This window comes from Cervus canadensis, chromosome 8, assembly GCF_019320065.1.
Source record: "Cervus canadensis isolate Bull #8, Minnesota chromosome 8, ASM1932006v1, whole genome shotgun sequence".
In the NCBI taxonomy this organism is placed as follows: Eukaryota; Metazoa; Chordata; class Mammalia; order Artiodactyla; family Cervidae; genus Cervus; species Cervus canadensis.
In genome coordinates, this window is record NC_057393.1 from 10,419,034 (window position 1) to 10,437,408 (window position 18,375).

Here is an 18,375-nt window from a genome sequence, read left to right on the forward strand (position 1 = left end):
AGGAATCAGGCTTTTTCTTTCTTTCGTGGGATTTTGAGTCATCGCATCTCTTCCTGAGAGGAGGGAGCAGGGTAGAAATAGTTGGAAAGGTATTGGGTGTTTTTTTTTGGTTGTATTTCCTTAGCTCTGTATCTGAATGGCTCCCCAGGAAAACGAGGACATTTTGAGCTGCTCCCCACTTTGTGTGTGATGCCTGGGAGGACCACAGACATCAGCTGTGGCTGTTTTAATATCCAGTGGGCATCTCGGAGCTTAGAGAGGACCCTGTGTGTCTGAGCAGTGGAGCCTCTCCCTCTGAGGGGCACGTGTGCACTCCTCCATGGGCGTCCGCGTGGATTTTACGCTCCAGGCGCTTGTGTTGCTCTTCCTTTTGTGAAGCCAAAGAGCTTTATGCAGCATGGCTTCTATCCATGACCTATCCTCATTTTGGGAGTAAGCCCAGATTTTCCCATATTGAATTAGTTCAATTCAGGTACCTGAGGAAGAATCTTGCCAGTTTTTGGAAGCTTAACTGCGAGCCAGGATATGCAGGACCTAACGTGTTCTTGTTTGAAATTATGGAGCAGAGAGGTTTTTAAAACTTTAATTATTTTAGGATGGGAATCCCAGGCCCTTGGGAAGCCCATGGAAGGCGAGAACCTTCATCCCTTCAAGCTGTAGGAGCGCGCGCAAACAGATGCGCGCGCGCACACACACACACACACACACACACGCACACACACTTTTGTCCTTGGTATGGGGACTTTTGTCCTTGCCTGCATCCATCTGTGAATGCCCTGTGGGCTTTGAGGGCTCAGCTTAGCAGCCTGTGATCCAGAAAAAGTCTGAAGTATATGAAATGCCCCCATCTCCTCCTCTTCCTCCTCCTCCACAGAAGTCCTCACAGTTGCTTTCAGGCCCCATGAAATTTGATGTGGTTTTCTGAGGTACCTGCGATCTGCCAGAGGATAGAATTATTTCACAGTAGAGAAGAATGCCTCTGTATCTGTGAGGTTTGCTGGGAAAGAATTGGCCTTAGAGTTCAAGGCGTATACAGTTGTCCTGACTTTTGACACTATTGACTCCAAATTAGCTGTTTGACACGGAGGAAGGCAGTTCTCTGGGCATTTCCTGCTTTACCAGTAAGAGGAGAGAGGTGATTTGGAAAGTCTTTTCTGGTTCAGAAATTCAATTTCATGTTGTTTCAACCAAATGTTCATCAACTAATAGTAGCAAAACTGATCCGTAATTTACCTAATGTTCTAGATGATGCCACTGAGAAAGACCTTTCTGATCTGGTGTCTGAGATGGAGATGATGAAGATGATTGGGAAACACAAAAATATCATAAATCTCCTTGGAGCCTGTACGCAGGATGGTGAGTAGGAGGAAAAAAACGCATTCATTCACGTAACCCAGGGTTCAGCATCCATATCATTTTAGAAGTATATGGATGTTTAGATCTTGCTCCTAGAGCCTCCTAAGCACGTGTTTAAAGTTCTTTTTAAAACCCCCCTCAGGAAGGTGTTCCTGATGACCATGTCTGGGGTCTAGGGGGAAAGGTGGATATTGGGCGACCCTGGATGGGAAGGCCTATAGGGTCCTGCTGTTTTTTGGACATAACCTAGAGGGTGTTTGGAAAAGGCCATCTTGTTATGTTTGTTTAGTGAGTGCTAAGAGAGAGTTACCAATGTAAGATCCTGCATTTTGGTTGACAAGTTCTTCCCTTGAAATGGGATTGAGGAACCATGTCTTGCTATGGGTGAGCCCCCAGGAGTGGCCGTAAAGAGGGGAGATGGACAGGAAGGACATGTTATCTTCCTCCAGGGAGTGAGAACCCTGGCTTCTCTCATAGATGATCTGTGTCACTTTGGGAACCAGTTTAATGATAATTAATAAACTTAGAATGCCTGTTTTTTGCCTTGGCAATTTCCTTGTGAGGTCTCTACCAGGAGTCAGGAGACTGTAAAGGGTTATTGTAAATATTTTCGGCTTTGTGGCAGCCACCCACCTCTACTGCTGGAGTGAGAAAGCTTCCACAAACAATACAGAAATGAATTGGCCTCGCTGTGTGCCAGTAACATTTACACACGAAAACAGGCTGGTCTCTGCCATAGGGACATTATTGCATGTGTGTGTAAGGAGCCATGCACTAGCTTGCAGTGTTCATTGCACAACATTTACAATGGCCCAAACCTGAAAACAACCCATTAGGGGAGTGGATAAATACAGCATGGTATATTTATATGATAGACTCTATGTAAGTGTTGAACGGAATGATCTGGATCTATTTTTTATCAGCCTGACTGGCTTCCAGAAAGATCATGTGTGGGGGGAAACTGGTGCAAAGCTGTGTCTTTATTACTCATTGATGTCGCTAAAAATAATACATCGTTTATTGATACATAGGTGTTTGTAAAATCTTTAAAATTAAATGAGAGCAGCAAATTTAAGGTAGTCGCTGCTTTCCAAGAGGGGGCATGACAAGAAAGGGGCACTCACTGAAGCATTTCTGTTTTATGAAAGACTGTTGAGTCCACCTTGACCAGCTGTCAGTTGTCATTTGGGGGGCGATTAGAAGGCAGGTGTTCTATTTTTGTGTGTGCCTTTCTGTATGTTTAAATTAAAAAAAAAAAATAATAAAGCACTGGGTTGTAATAACTAAGAACTCCTTGGCAGAGCTGCCCCAGGGCAGCTCCAGGGTCTACTGCCTCTCCAGCTAGCATTTTCCATCCACAGGGCCGCTCTATGTCATCGTCGAATACGCCTCGAAAGGCAACCTTCGGGAATACCTCCGCGCCCGGAGGCCACCCGGGATGGAGTATTCCTATGATATCAGCCGCGTTCCCGAGGAGCAGATGGCCTTCAAGGACCTGGTGTCGTGCACCTACCAGCTGGCCCGGGGCATGGAGTACTTGGCTTCCCAGAAAGTGAGTCCTTCCCCTTCTCCTCGGTTGGATGGATTCCAGTGAAAAATGTCTGAAGAGAACAGGCCATTTGGATGGGCTCGTTTGCCGAGTCAAGCCCTGGCCTGTCTTGTACAACCTGGAAAATGTGTCTTGCATTATTCATACTGGGGTTTGATGAACTCTTTAACAGCCAGAGTTGCATCATAGACCTGTAGCAGCACCACAGAGTTGAGCAGAGAAGACGTCTCTTCTCAGAGACGGGGCTGGCCAGCACCCTTTGGGGAACCAGCTTTCCAGGTGGGCGGCAGTGGGTTAGGGGGTGCTGCCTTTGATGCCGATGATCTTTTGGCTTTGTTTTGTGGTTCTTGAGTCTCTGGACGTGGACCTCGGGTGTCGTCCCTGTGGTTTTGAGTTTGAAACGATGTTAAAGATTCTAGGAGTGGAGATCAAATGATGGGGTGTTTTGGTAGCATCGAGTGCCAGGTAGTCTCTGGATTTATTTTGTCTCATTTCGCGAGGTGACCCTCTGCGGTTAAAAGTTGGCCGGGTCCCCTGAGGTGAATCACTTGCATTCCAAGCATGCTGCACACAGTTGGAACTTGAAACATCTGAGTTATTCTGAAAGCAGTTAGACGGGTGCCCAGATGTCCCCTGGGGCACTTTGGATTGGCCCCAGGCACCCTTCCCTGGCCCACACTTCGGGGAAGGTCCACAGCTTCTTCCTTGGGCAGAGGTGGACCTGTTCTTATCTGCTCTGGAGTGTCATGAAACACCAGTAATTCCTTGGGTCTCCAAAGAAGTGAGAGCCTCTGGTGAGCGTGGACCCTCTGTCCCCCCGCTGGATCTTGGCCATGACGGTCATTGATGGGACAAGGCGGTCCCTGTCACGTCACACCACGTAGTGATTCAGGAAGGGCCCCGCTGCACCTCGGCCCCTGCTGTCTGTAGCCAGGTGGGAACACAGCCAAAGTTACCACATGTTCTGGGTTTTTCTTCTTAGCAAAAGAGTCCAGAGTTGAAGATTTTTCAAAAAAAAAATTGTTTTTTCCTGTAAAATCTCCCAATGTATAGATTTTGGGAAACCAAGACAGGATGGAGTTGTGTGCTTATGTGTGTGTGCAGCAGACTTTGCCAGCTGACGAGTCAGACAATCAGATCCAGAATGTGGGACATTTGACAAGACATTGCTTCAAAATGTCAGAGTCACAAAAGACCGGAAAAAAAAAAAAATGCTGCAGAGAGAGTTCCAGATGAAAAGAGGCTGAAGAGTCATGACAACTAAATATACATGTGCGATCCTGGACTAGGTCCCTGTTCTGGGCGGGAGATAAGGGGACAGCTTTTGTAAAAACCGTTTATGAACATTTAAAAGAGGTATATGGACTGTATATTAGATAATGTGACTGTTTCAATGTTAAATTTGGGGGCAGTGACAGAGGTCTTGTGTTAGCAGGTAGGAGATACCTGCTAATGAAGTCTGCAACTCATTTTTAAATGGTTCATCCATAAACAGTGTGTGTGGGGAGTCTGGGGATAGAGAGAAAGGGAGAGCAAGGAAGCATAAGAATTGAATCTGGCAAACGTGGATATCCATTGTTCTATTACACCTTTCCTGTAGCTTGGAACAATTGCTAAGTAAAACCCTGGGAAGACATCCTGCCTGCAGGCTGCCTGGTCTGACCCTCTGGTCCTTGTTGCTCTGTCCTCCTGCTCTGGTGTGGAGGGGGGAAGATTTTGGCGTCTCATCAGGGAGCTGCTCCTGATACAAAGTGGTAGAAGGCTGGCCTGGTCATTTTATTAATCCTTCAGCAAATATGCCTGATTCGGATGCCTGATGCACTGGGTCAGGCTCCCTGTGAGGTGACCGGAATGGACGCTGTCCTTGGCCTCTTGGAGCAGGCACTGTGGGAGACAGCAGGTGAAATCAACAGTAAACATGGGCATAAAAATAAGCATGTGAAAGGCTGAGAATCGTGCTGTGGAGGAAGCCCCTGGTGTGCGGGCAGGAACGGGGCGGGGGGGACTCGGGAGGTTTGGGGACCAAAGGTGATGGCTGAGTCCTCCTGCAGAGGGACAAGCTGTGTGGAGGCAGGCCCTGCTCATTCAGAAGGTGACAGCCCCAGGCAAGACTTGGCTCTGGGCACTGGGGAAACCTCCAAGGGGCTGCTGCTGCTGCTAAGTCACTTCAGTCGTGTCTGATTCTCTGAGATCCCATAGACAGCAGCCCACCAGGCTCCTCTGTCCCTGGGATTCTCCAGGCAAGAATACTGGAGTGGGTTGCCATTTCCTTCTCCAGTGCATGCTTGCATGCCAAGTCACTTCAGTCTTGTCTGACTCTGTGCGACCCTATGGACAGCAGCCCACCAGGCTCCTCTGTCCACGGGATTCTCTAGGCAAGAGTACCGGAGTGGGTTACCATTTCCTTCTCCCCTCCAAGGGGCAGTGATTTGGATCAGGTTCACAGTATAAAGGTAACTACTTGTGACCATTGTTTCAGCTAAGGTTTATTGGCTCCGATAGACACCAGAGAAGTAGATTGGTTTGGGATATATTTTGCCATCAGGACAGTTAATGGGTTGAGTAGATACGGGAGGGAGAGAAAGAGGGACCAAAGATGACTGTTGGATTTCCACCTTGAGAAACTGGACGGTGGTGTGATGGTGGTACAGCTTATCAGGATGAGGAAGATGGGAGGGGCAGGGGCGGTGGCAGGAATTGATTCCCATGGGAAACCCCAGGTGCATTTCCAGTATGTCCGAGGGTCATTCAAGGGCGGATGTCCGCCAGGAAACTGAAGGCTGCAGCTCAGCTCTGGGGGGCTGGGCGAGACACTGGAGCCAGTGAAGAAGGTATAGGTTCAGGGCATGGGAATGGATGAGTTCACCTTGGGCGGGGAGGTTGGCGAGAGGCAGAAACAGAAGCTTGGAGTCAAACCCCGAGAAACCTCTCAAATCCAGAGATTGACTTAAAGCGCAGGAAAAGATGGAGGAGGCAGCCTCAGAGGAGGAGGAAGAAACCCAGAATGTGGTTCACAGAGGTCCAGAGAGGTGTCTCAGGAAGGCAGAAGGAGGAGAAAGAAGATGGTTGAGTCTGGCTCGTGGAATGATGGTGGTCCTGCCCCGCCCCACCACCCATATCGTACCCTGGCCCCGAGCATCAGAGCCTTCCTGCTTTGCTCTGTGGTGTGGTGAAGAGAGAACTGAGGATCCGATGAACTCTGCAAAATGGGGAAAAGAATACGTTTTAGAATGGAAAACTGAAAGTACTCTTATTAGTAGTATTGTAATAATAATCATACTACTAATCACTACCACTTTTTGAGAGCTTAGTGTCCTCCCAGGCCCGGGGCGAACATTTTACATACAGTATTGTCCGTAACCCCAGAATAACTCAGAAACAGGTGTGTTTATAATCCCTGTCCTGTGGGTAAAGATGCTGGGGGCTGTTAGGAAACTGCAGGAAACCTTTGAGCCCACATGTGTGTGTCACTGTGCTCATTTCTGAGATGGGGACTCGTCAGTTCAGAGAATAAAGAGGCTGGACCCAGACCTGGCCTTTTGGTTTTCTACTCAACTATCTTGCTCTCAGGTACTCCCGCCTCTCTGGACCAAGAAAAGGACCATTGGAGAGGCATTTGGGAGTTGAAATCAAAAAGAACTCAGGAGGAGTGTGTAAAGAATTCTCTGTGTATATCTCAGGTGTATATGAAAAAGGCCAAGAAGATGAGAAGAAATGCTCCGTGTTGGGCTTCATTTGCCAACCCAGGGTGGAGTAGAGGGGACAGAGTCCTGTTTCCTAAGGCTTTGCAGTCATATGTTTCCAAAGCTCTTTGCCAAAGGCCACCTGTAATTAAGGACCTAGAACAGGTTTGGGCAGGTTCTAGATGAGGATCTTAAGAATGGTACCCGGGGTAGAACCTGCTTCTAAAACTGGAGGGCTTATTTCTGATAGTGGACAATGGAGAAGCAGGGGACAGGTCAGATCCTAGCTCTGCCATACGTATTCTGTCCCGGTGGAGGGTGATGCGTTTGTTAGAGACCCGCCTGAGGAGCTGTTGGCTGTGACACCTGGCTCATTGCTGATGGAGTGTAATGAGAAACTCAGTTCAATGGACATTGACGGGGTCAGGCTCTCTGCTGGGCGTGTAGAGATGAACCTGCAGTCCTGCGCTTAAGCTGGAGATGGACAAGTTAAAAGACGCTGTGATGTGTACAGTTATACAATGGGTGATGTGGTATTTGAGCCTTATCCCAGTTGTGTAAGCCTTTCTATTTTTAGTGCAAAGTACACTAATTTTTTTGATAAAATCTTAAGGACAGTTAAACCTCCAAGGTGTTTAACTTGAACAACTGTTTTTATTTTTGCTGGGTTTTTTTTTTTTTTTTTTAAAGCTTAGCTTCCTTATCTTTAAAATGGCTATGGTAACACCCATCTCATAAGTTGTCTTGGAAATTTAATGTGATCAACTCTGCACAGACATCCAGCACACTGTCAGGGTCATAGAGGTCTTCCTTCCTTAGGGACCCGTTGACCTTTGTTTATTTTTTTTAAAAAAAGGAATATCAAATATTCCAAGAGCTCGTTATATAAAATGGTCAGCTCTGCACTGGAGAACAACTCGGATTTCTGCAGATGATGGGAATTTGGCCTGACGTTGATTATTTTCTTTTTCTTGGGTGTTGGTTCCAAGTCTCTTCTTGTTCAGCCCAGAGGGTGGGCTTTGGTGTTTCCCAGCCCCCGGGGACGCAGGAGGCTGGTGATGGATTCTGGCTTCCACAGTGAGAATGGAGGTCGCCATCATGGTGACTCAGAGTTGAGCCCTCATGTGTGGTCGGAGCCCCATGCACAGGGAGCCAGATTCTTCTGACCGCATGGCTTGCCAATCGCACAGTCTTGTCGGCGGGGAGCACACCGCCGGGAGAGTTTGGCCCAGGACTTGGAAGTTCCATTTGAAGAGGCCTCCAAACCAGGAGCCCGGCTCCCGCCCCGACCGGATCCCCGGGCAGCTTCTGGGAGCTCTTGAGTTTCCTGCTTCCATTCCGGCCGGGCACAGGCAGCCCGTGGGCTTCTCCTGCTTTCCCCGCGATGACCTTAGCCCGTCCAGGGGCCACAGAAGCCGATGAAAACAGGGAATAGTTGGAGGGTGGGCAGAAAAGAATGGTTCCTAATTCATTCTTCAGGGAGAGTTTGGCTTGCTCCTGTTTTTTTAATGGCCTGTTTCTTAGAGTGTCTAAAACCAGCCGCATCTCACCCATATCAGAGGGGTTGCTAGGAGTCTCTCCTTCATATAATAGTTTGCCTTTGCCCAGAACCTATGTAAAAGGGTTTGTTAGGGATGTTTGTTTACTTCTGTCTACCTTACCATTTCCAAAAATAGGAGGTTTTTGGGACCTCAGTTACTATGTATACTGATGAAATTTTGGTGTATTAAAGTACAACTAAAACGCTTTCAACAGCTTACAAAAGCATATCATTTGCAGAAAGGAAATATAGAAGTTATAAGGACTAGAGCTTTCTGAGGCTGAAGAGATCACATTAGAACCATGAATCGGCAGCCCTGTAGTAAGCATCTCAGCGCCGGGCCCCTGTGTATGTGGCAGACATAGGTTGGGCCCTATGTGGGATCCAGGTGTTGGGTGAGAACTGGACAGAGGATTTGGATAGACAGGCAGTGATTTTGATATAAGCCCGGAACAGATGTGACCAACTCCTTCAGAAACAAAATTTGAGGGAAACAGAAAAGAAGATGCAATAGGGCTAAGTCTGGAAGCACAGACACTGTTGTGCAGATAGTGTGGCCGTCTGTAGGGGATGGGGGTGGGCAGTGATGAGACCCTGGGCTAAGCGGGTGGCAGGGGGAGTGGAGCTGGGTGGACAAATTGGAGAGGCATTTGGGAGTTGAAATCAAAACTCGGGAGGAGTTTGTAAAGAATTCTGGTGTGTGTGTCACAGGTGTGTATGAAAAAGACCAAGAAGATAAGAGTAGAGACCTTGAACTTAAGGTGCCAAAGGGATGTGGCAATGCCCTGTAGCCTGATAAAAGTGAGAATCTGGATCCCAGGAGAGCGGTCAGGATATAGATAAGAATTTGAAGATCTTTCCTGTGTGTCTAAGAATGGGAGCCATGAGGATGTATGGAAATATATAAAATTAATGGGGCAGGTCCTCTGTTTTGAGGGAGAGAGGAGTTAAGCCAAGGAATCTGAAGGGGTGGGGAGAGAAGAGGAGAGTGAGCCAAGAGAAGGGATGGGGTGGAACTCAGCAGGGGGACAGCCTCAAAAATGAGCAAGAAAACAGTGTCCTGAACTGCAGAGAGGGAAAAAATTGCATTTGAGTCTTCACAATGTGAAGGATGCCAGTCAACTGAAGTTAAAAAGGCATGTGGCTTCTTATCTACCTCTGCTTGTTGAAATAGTTGGGGTCTTAGTCTTTAATTAGAAAAGAAAAACCAATTTTTGACTTTAGTTGTGTCTTCTGTCTACGTTATAAGAAGTGCCTATGTTACCTTTTTGATCTTTGTGGCATTTTGAAACAAGTTTCTTTGTTTTTTTTTTTTTAATTTCAGTGCATTCATCGAGATTTAGCTGCCAGAAATGTTTTGGTAACAGAAAACAACGTGATGAAAATAGCTGACTTTGGACTGGCCAGAGATATCAACAATATAGACTATTACAAAAAGACCACAAATGTGAGTCTATGGTGATGATATGGTGGGAGAGGGTTGGAGGGGTGGCACGGAGTGTTCCAGGTGAAAGATAATGTTCAGAACTAGAATGACCAATGCCTTTTTATTCCCGCTCATTTGCATTACTCCTTACCAACTTCTAAATAAGCAAATTCAGGCTTAACTCTTGCTAAGAGTTAAGACTCTTAGTAAATGTGAACTAGTCTTATATACTGAATAATCAGCCTCTAGGATCTTCATAAGCTCCTCATCTGGAAATTCCCTAGCAAAGATTGGAGCTTGGGAGTTTCTGGGTTAATTTTCACCTAGAAATGGGCCAGGGTGTGTCAACGTGCTAGGGAAGATGTATGATCATGAGGAAACGACCCTTTATCAACATGTCCATATCTGTGCATCTCCCACATGCTGTGTAGTCCCTTTGGAGCGTATTTTTTCGCTAATGACTCTCCACCAAAAACCATTAGAGTGTCAGCTCTTAAAATAAACAGGGCATAGCCCGGCTGGGGCTGCTAAAGTAAACCGGTTTTAATATATTGGGTTTTACATTTCTTCCACACTTGCAGGGCCGACTTCCGGTCAAGTGGATGGCTCCCGAAGCCCTTTTCGACAGAGTGTACACCCATCAGAGCGATGTGTGAGTAACTCCCTTGTTGCTGTCTCCTCCCTGGGGTTGACTTGCAGAAATCTTGTCTGTTCCTCGCCTTCCTTCCCTCTTTGGTGCCTGCTGCATTTCGCACAGGCAGAGAAGGTGCAGGAGCCAGCCTTAGAAAGGACGGATTTTCTGCCAGGCTGGTAACCAATGCTCTGTTACTAATCTGCCTGGCTTCAAAGCACATGGGAGGTGGAACTGCTAACCTGCTCCTGCCAGAGCGGAAGCTCCCCCCTTGAACTTACTCACGGATGTGCAAGTACAAAGCTGCTATCTAACTTGCCAAGCTGTTGGCGTGTCCTTCGCGTTCTTCAGCTTTTCCTTCTTGAGAGCGGTTTGTCGTATTTTCCCCATGCTAGGGTTTGTCCTTACAGGGGGAGGCTGGTTGGGACGAGAGCCACTCAGGGGATCTCCACAGAGCCTGCTCCCTGTTTATCCTTTGAAAAATGTCCAACCTCGTCTTTGCAGCCTTGATAACATTACAGCAGTAGACTGAAAACTACAGTATTTCAATTACGATACACCTAAAAACACTACCAGAGCTAGGCTCTAAGCGGTGTCTTAGAATTCTAGCTTTGGAAATCTGGTGGAAAGATGTTACCACTGGGAGTCACTGGGTGAGAGGTACGGAGGATTGCACTGCTCTATTTTTGTAAGTTCCTGTGAATCTATAATTATTCCAAAAGTTAAAAAGTCAGCTGAGCTGTTCTTACTTGTGTGGGTGGGAGGGCTTCTGGGGCAGGCATGGAGCCTGTGCCATGGCCACTGGTTCTCTTCAGCAGTCCTAGAAGGAGAGCCTTATGGTTTCCGGTTTTGCAGTGAGCTGCTTCTCTTGCTGTATACAAAACTGAAGGCAGTTTCATTTCTGAAACCCACCCTAATAGAATCAGTGAGGGTGTGTTTCCAGCTTAGAAGCTCATGTTAATAACACTGCATGAAGACGAAGAGTTTTGTTTGAAAGTGGTGGAAGGAGGAAGGAAGAACCGAATCTCCGTCCCTGTTTCCCCTCCCCACCCTCCCCAGAGAGTGATGGTTTACCATCACTTATCTGTTGTCTGCTGATGGAAAATCCCATCAGAATATCTCCTCTTCATCATCTGGGGATGCTTTCTGGGGGCAGGAAGGGGCAGGTTGGATGAACTGCAGGAGGGCCCTGGTCATTTGTCTTTGAACGTAAGAAGTGAGGGGGAGTTTGTTTTCTTAACTGGGTGTGTTTAGGTTTCTGTGATTCAGATGGGTTACTAATGCTGTTTTCTCTCCTCTTTGCAGCTGGTCCTTCGGGGTGTTAATGTGGGAGATCTTCACGTTAGGGGGCTCGCCCTACCCAGGGATTCCCGTGGAGGAACTTTTTAAGCTGCTTAAGGAGGGACATAGGATGGACAAGCCAGCAAACTGCACCAACGAACTGTAAGGGCTGTTGTCTCTTCTGATGCCCCAGGGGACCCACCATGCCACTAATGCTTCTCCTGGCTGGTTTGGTTTCCTAAGGCCCCCAGGTTTTTAAATATGTCCTGAGAAAAAGAATTGCTGAGACTTCCTGGGCTCAATCCCAGAACTGAGATAGTTCAGACAGGCCTGACTGTCCAAAAGAAAGAGCATCCTTCTGAGGTGGTATGGAGTGAGCTTTACACCACGGATGTGTTGGGTGCTTGGCCGAGGGCTCCCAGCTTTCCACAGTGAGCCCCACAGTTATCTTCCTGGGCCGCTGTGCTGTCGTTGCTGTTCTTCAGAGTGAAAGGAAGATACATCAAGCCTTCCCTCATATACAAGCTTGAGATCCATGGGGCTGCCTCCATTTCTTATGAGTGGTCTGTGGCCTCTGCACTGTGAGTAGAGAGTGGGTGCTTCTGCAGCCTCTTTGTGACCATTGCTATCATAGATGGATTTCGACCACAGCCCTCAGGGTGAATGAACTAGTGTCTGCTTACTGATATTTTACCCATATTTCAGTGCAGAGGATTAAAAATTTGTCCAGGTGCTAATATAGTATATTAATCCTGATCTGACTATAAAACTGGTTTCGAGCAAAACCTACCCTGTACTTTAAGTGGAATTACTTGTGTTGTTGACAAGCGTCTTGTGCAGCAAAATCAGTGCTTTGAAAAGGAGTCTCTCCTCCCAGCTCCCAGTGTCAGCTAAGAAGAGGGATTTTTCCAGAGACTGCGGTCTCTTGGGTATTGTTTCATGGGGATTTTATATCAGTAATCCCATGAATGCTTTGCGGTGCGTAGTGGGCGTCAGATGAATGGTCACATTTTATAGTATATTATATAAAGGCATTTATTGTGCTCCTTGTCATTCCTGGTGCTTTTTCTACTATAGAGGGTCTGTCGAAACCCATCGTCAAGATAAGGCCTGGGAACCTAGGCCTGTCCAAGAGTTAATCCGGAAGTGAAGGCATAGCCCAGTGACGACAGGTTAATTCATAAGAACCTTGCCTTAATGTTGTGCTTTTCAAACTTCAGTTTTTCAAAACTGAGGAACCTTTGTCCAGAGTGTCGGGCAGATAACAGTAGAGCAGCTTTGGTCCTGGCAGGGTGTGTGGGGAGGGAAGACTGGATTTCCACCCGCCCCTACCTGGCTCTTCCCACAATGTCCAGAAGTGTGGAAATGTGATGCCATGTTATAAGTCACTGCTACAGGGGTACCAGAAGTCAACCAGGAAAACACATAGAAGTGTTTTTTTGGGTTTTTGGCTGTACTGCATGGCTTGTGAGATCTTAGTTCTCTGGTTGAGGATTGAACCTCAGTCCTTGGTGGTGAAAGCACTGAGTCCTAACCACTGGACCACCAGGAAATTCCCAGAAGTGTCTTTTTAGATGGTGTAGATACTGTCCTAAAGCATTTTGGATAAAGTGGTGTTTTTGTAAATCAAAGTGCCTTTCAGAGGAACTAAGTAGTGCCTCTTTTGGCAGAGTGGATCACCACTTCCTAATTCAGTTGCTAGGGAAGTTCTGATACATTTTCATAATTGAGGACATCTCTCCATACTGACTGTTAAGAGTGACTTATAGCCACACCCCTGGTCCTCAGGGAATTAATTCACCAAGGAAATCCATCTCTTCCAGGTATATGATGATGAGAGATTGCTGGCATGCAGTGCCCTCACAGAGACCCACCTTCAAGCAGTTGGTAGAAGACTTGGATCGAATTCTCACACTCACAACCAACGAGGTAAGAGCCTCCTTCCAGAAGCCAAGGGTCCTTGCTGGGGAGCCCCCGTGCAGCTTTTGAAATGCAGCCTCCCCAGTGGGAGTCTGGGGTACAGTTTATCATTGTTCCATGGCTTGGACAGAGTGAAACTGTGTTCCTCCCAAACCCTGAATTTTCTTGGAACTCCATCTTGAGAGTTCCGACTCACAGAAGCAAGACACAGAGGGCCCCACCTGAGGCCGCCCCTCACTGTGGCTTGTGGGTCCACAGTGTGTGTGTGTAGGAAGATGGGGAGGGGGAAAGAAATGTCCAAAACTGCAGCATTTGGATTTGAGTGGGAAGGAGCTGGGGTTTCTGTGCTGGTTGGATTCCTTGCTCTGCTCATTAGTGTGAGGGCTGCTGGTCATTACTCTGAGGGCTGCTGGTCATTACTCTGAGGGCTGCTGGTCAGTACTCTGAGGGCTCCTGGTCAGTCCTCTGAGGGCTGCTGATGGTCCATTACCAATGAACTTGCCAGGATGAAGTGAAGTTGTGCCATTCCAGCTTCTATATAATGCAGGACATAGACCTACATGACCCTGTGTGATCATAGTGTAAACATGCACAGAGTCACTCCTTTAAAGAGTGACTTACAGGATTTTTAAGTGAAAACTTTTGATAAAATATGTATTTTCTATAAAATAGTTATAACCTATAACAACAAAAGAAACCGTCTTCTGTCACTCACTGTCCACACTCAGCCATGTCCGTGGCTACTTCACCATGCAGAGAGAGTGATCTTTGGTTGTGGAAAGAAAGTGATGTGAGCAGGAAAGATGATAAACCCATCAAGGCCAGAAAAACCCCACAATAGAGAGAAGTAGTATTTAATGAGGATATAGAACAGTGTTCCTCCAGACAAGGGGAGAAAATCCCCATAGTTGTCTTAATAACAACAGAAAAGGTTAAAACTGCCTAAACATTTTAGAAGGAAAAGAACATATTTATTTTAAAATAATGTATTTAATAGTTCAGATTGATTTTTTTTAAATAATTAAATGTTGTGATTTGAAGCCTTAAGCCAGCAATATTATCTGTGTGTCTGACTGTGGCTGATAAAGGGAGAGATTGCATTTAAATGAATACAGCTGACCTTCAGAAGTTAAAAGGAAAGGAACAGTTCAAGGGGGAAAAAAAAAAACAACCAACTTTCTTCTCCTGCCAAAATTGTTGTTTCTAGTATAAGTTCCTTTAACCCTAGACTTGGAATCCACTGATATCCCTAGGTTTTTTTTTTTCCCCTATCAGATCTGAACATTTATGGCTTCAGTTAGAAACTGAAAAAGCACTAAAGTTCCATTTTAATGATCCTGTGTCCATGCTCTATGCCATTTATTTATACATTTACATTTAAAGTGGGCCTGTTTTCACCCTGAAACTTACATCTAGCATCCTAAAATTAAAAAAAAAAAAAAAAAGCAGAATGCCATATTGTCTAACGGATATAAAAATCGAAGTTCTTTCCTTCTGAAAATCATTACCACATGCTGGAGAAAAATGGTTCCATTTAGGACAAAATTTCATTTTTTATCATTGTAAGCAAAAAAGTTCTCTTTTGATGTGGTGGGTGTGTTTGTTTCCAGTCGTGTGGTTCATGCTGATGTTGTTGGAGCGGACACATCCCCCTTTCTTGGATGGGGACTCTTTTTCTTGCCAAACCTGTTGATGAATTATAGGGGTGGTTTGGGTTTTTTTTTTTCCTGTCTGTTAAAATGTATAGTCGCCAACATTCTGTGGGCCCTTCTCTGATAACACCGAGGCTCATTGTGCTGTGGTCTACACTTTTTGTCCCCTTCTCAGCAAAACCACGTGTCATGGTATACTCCTTGGCTTTTGGGGGTGTGAGCAGAAGCACCCCAACATGCTAGCCTGGATGTGGCAGTGAGACCCAGTAGTGGCCCAGTTTAGAAATCTTTTCATAGTTTGCAAACCTTTTATGTCAAGGGCCAGACAGTCAATATTTTTAGTTTCATACGCCTCTTTGTGGATCTCTGTAGCAACAGGCACAGACATTGTGTAAATGAATAAATAAATGTGTCTATGTTCAGATAAAACTGGATGAACCCTAACATTTAAATTTTAGGACATTTTACATACTTTAATACCATGAGATGTTATTCTTCTTTGGATTTTTTTTTTCTTTTTCCCAACCATTTCATAATGTTAAAAGCCATTCTTAGCTCACGGGCCACACAAGAGCAGGTAGAGGATTTTCACCTGTTTTAAGTCGAAAGAAATATTAGGGGCCGTTGGGTAGGTTTCCCGGCAGCAACACCACTAAGTGTTTCAGGGAGCAGAAGAGCCCTTTTTGAATTTCAAACCTGCAAAACTTTGAAATGTAACCTGCGTTTTCCTAAACGGTTCTTTTGCTGTCTACTGTGGATATAACATACATGAGTCTATCCAAGCCTTTTTTGAACCTGTTTACATTTTCAACTCAGAGAGCTTCTGAGAGTAATGAATTGCATCTGTGAAATTACCCGCTGAATGAAGACATAGTCCCCTTAAATTATCCTAGAAGCTACAATAGTAAAATGTAATTTGTGACATAAATATTCAGGGTCTCAGTGCTGGAAAGATGTCCTGGACTTCCACAGCTTCTTACATCTTCCCCATTTTGCTGGGCGTGGATTTGAACTGTGTGGTCTATCAACGAGTCCTGGGGTCTGCCCATCGAGGTGACCGCTCGGCTGGGTATTAGGGTTCCCCACTTGGCAATAGTTTGTAACTATTGAAGGGTAACCTAGAGGAGATAAAGTCGGGGTCTCAAGGTGGTCTTTGCGGGAGCTGGGCTGGGTGGGTCTCTCCCTGCTGGGGGTGCCCCCATCCTGTCCCTACTCCCATATCAACGTCCCAAGAACCTGTGTTTGAAATAAAAGTCTTCTCTTCGCTTCTTTCAGGAATACTTGGACCTCAGTCAGCCTCTCGAACCGTATTCACCTTGTTATCCTGACCCAAGATGAAATAAAACGTCTCTCTTCCCTTCTTTCAGGAATACTTGGACCTCAGTCAGCTTCTTGAACAGTATTCACCTAGTTACCCTGACACAAGGAGTTCTTGCTCTTCGGGAGATGATTCTGTTTTCTCTCCGGACCCCATGCCTTACGAACCCTGCCTTCCTCAGTATCCACATAGAAACGGCAGTGTTAAAACATGAATGGGCCTGTCCCCCTGTCCCCAAACAGGGTGGCGTCAGGAACTTAGCTGTACTGAGCAGGGGGGGCCTTGCCTCCAGGAGCCTGTTGTCTTGGCTTGTATATATGGATCAGAGGAGTAAATATTTGGAAAAATGATCGGCACACGTGTAAAGAATTTATCCAGTTGGAGACTTGTAATCTTCACCAGGAGAACAAGAAGGTTGTGGGGGCAATGGACTGCCATCGGCCACCACGTGCTCGTGACCCACTGTGGGTACTGGCTGTGGACCAGCCGGACTTGAGGCAAACACACGTTCTGCCTGCCTTGTGAATTTTGTAATAATTGGAGAAAATATATGTCAGCGCACACTTATAGAGCACAATTGCAGTATATAGGTGCTGGATGTATGTAAATATATTCAAATTATGTATAAATATATATTATATATTTACAAGGAATTATTTTTTGTATTGATTTTAAATGGATGTCCCAGCGCACCTAGCAAATTGGTCTCTCTCTCTCTTTTTTTAAAAATAGCTATTTGCTAAATGCTGTTTCTTACACAGAATTTCTTAATTTTCACCGAGCGGAGGTGGAAAAGTACTTTTGCTTTCAGGGAAAAATGATATGACGTTAATTTATTAATGAATTGGTAATATACAAAACAATTGTTTATTATTTTTTTTTTCTTTTTCTTGTTTTGGTAATTTAAGTGGCATTTCTATGCAGGCAGCGCACCAGACTAGTTAATCTCTTACTTGAACTTAACTAGTTACCAGATCCTTTGAAAAGAGAAATATTTACAAAATATGACTAATCTGGGGAAAGTGAAGTTTTGGTTTATTTGTATTTCAACTCTGCTGTCAGATGATTGTCCTTTAACCACCTAACTGCCCGTAAAAGGGCCCATTAATGAGAAGGTGTGTTGCTTTGGTGCAGCTTGGTCATTGGGCCCATAAACCTTTCACTGGGCTTCCCAAGACAAACGGTGCCGGCGTTCTCTTAAAAAGATGCCTTAATCCGTTCCTCAAAGGAGGAACTCTCATCGAGATGCTAATAGAATGTTCTGTCCAGACGCTGGCCTTCTGCCCCCCTCCCTGCCAAGTTGCACATTGATCAGATTAGCCTGTATTCTCTTTGGCGAATCTTCATCACGGCTTCCAGATTCACTGGCAACAGAGAAGTCTCTTAGAATCTTCATGCCCCGTCGGAGAAAATGGAAACACTGAGTTGTTCTGCTGATAGTTTGGGGGATCCTTCCATCTTTTTAAGGGATCGCTTCCGCCTCCTCTGGCAGGACCTCACTGAAAGATCCCGCCCGATGCCAGCGTCGTCTTACTGCCATGGTGTTCGTTCTGTATGAACGTGTTGTGTTTTGCTTTCAAAACACCTTCTCACTCTGCTCTGGCTGTGCGACATGAATGCGAATGACACTGATTTTTAACGTGTTATGAAATTGGAGAAAGTATTTAATAAAACCTGTTAATTTTTATACTGACAATAAAAATGTTTCTACAGATATTAATGTTAACAAGACAAAATAAATGTCATGCGGCTTATTTTTTTAACACTCGTGTCTTACCAAGTGGTTTCCCGTGCTCGGAGGCATTGACTCGGTGCCGCGTGGTGTGATCGCCCGGAAGGGAGGCAGAGCTGGGGAGGTCTGTTGTTTGCTACAAACAGGTGACTTCTCAGAGGGCTTGGCCAGGACCCAGCAGTACCTGGGACAGGTGGATCTAGTGGAAAATCAGAAAAGGTTGTTCAAGTCCTGGCTTCATTGCTTCCTGGGACCCCAGGGAAGTCTGTGTTCCTTTCTGGACCCTA

General features: G+C 45.9%; 1 protein-coding gene across 18 annotated transcripts in view; it reads left to right on the forward strand.

Moving 5' to 3' along the window:
• FGFR2 (fibroblast growth factor receptor 2) overlaps positions 1-18,119 on the forward strand; it is a 105,125-nt gene extending 87,006 nt beyond the window's left edge. For 15 of the 18 annotated variants that reach the window (XM_043475266.1, XM_043475271.1, XM_043475270.1 and 12 more), the window contains 7 exons: positions 1,246-1,356; positions 2,718-2,908; positions 9,453-9,575; positions 10,136-10,206; positions 11,491-11,628; positions 13,290-13,395; positions 16,406-18,119. In XM_043475266.1, coding sequence (XP_043331201.1) covers positions 1,246-1,356; positions 2,718-2,908; positions 9,453-9,575; positions 10,136-10,206; positions 11,491-11,628; positions 13,290-13,395; positions 16,406-16,570 — 905 coding nt within the window. In that variant the 3' untranslated portion in view covers positions 16,571-18,119. Of the gene's footprint in view, positions 1-1,245; positions 1,357-2,717; positions 2,909-9,452; positions 9,576-10,135; positions 10,207-11,490; positions 11,629-13,289; positions 13,396-16,313 lie in introns of all 18 variants that reach the window. The other 3 variants (XM_043475273.1, XM_043475274.1, XM_043475284.1) reach the window with 1 other exon arrangement.
• Positions 18,120-18,375: the final 256 nt, after the last annotated feature.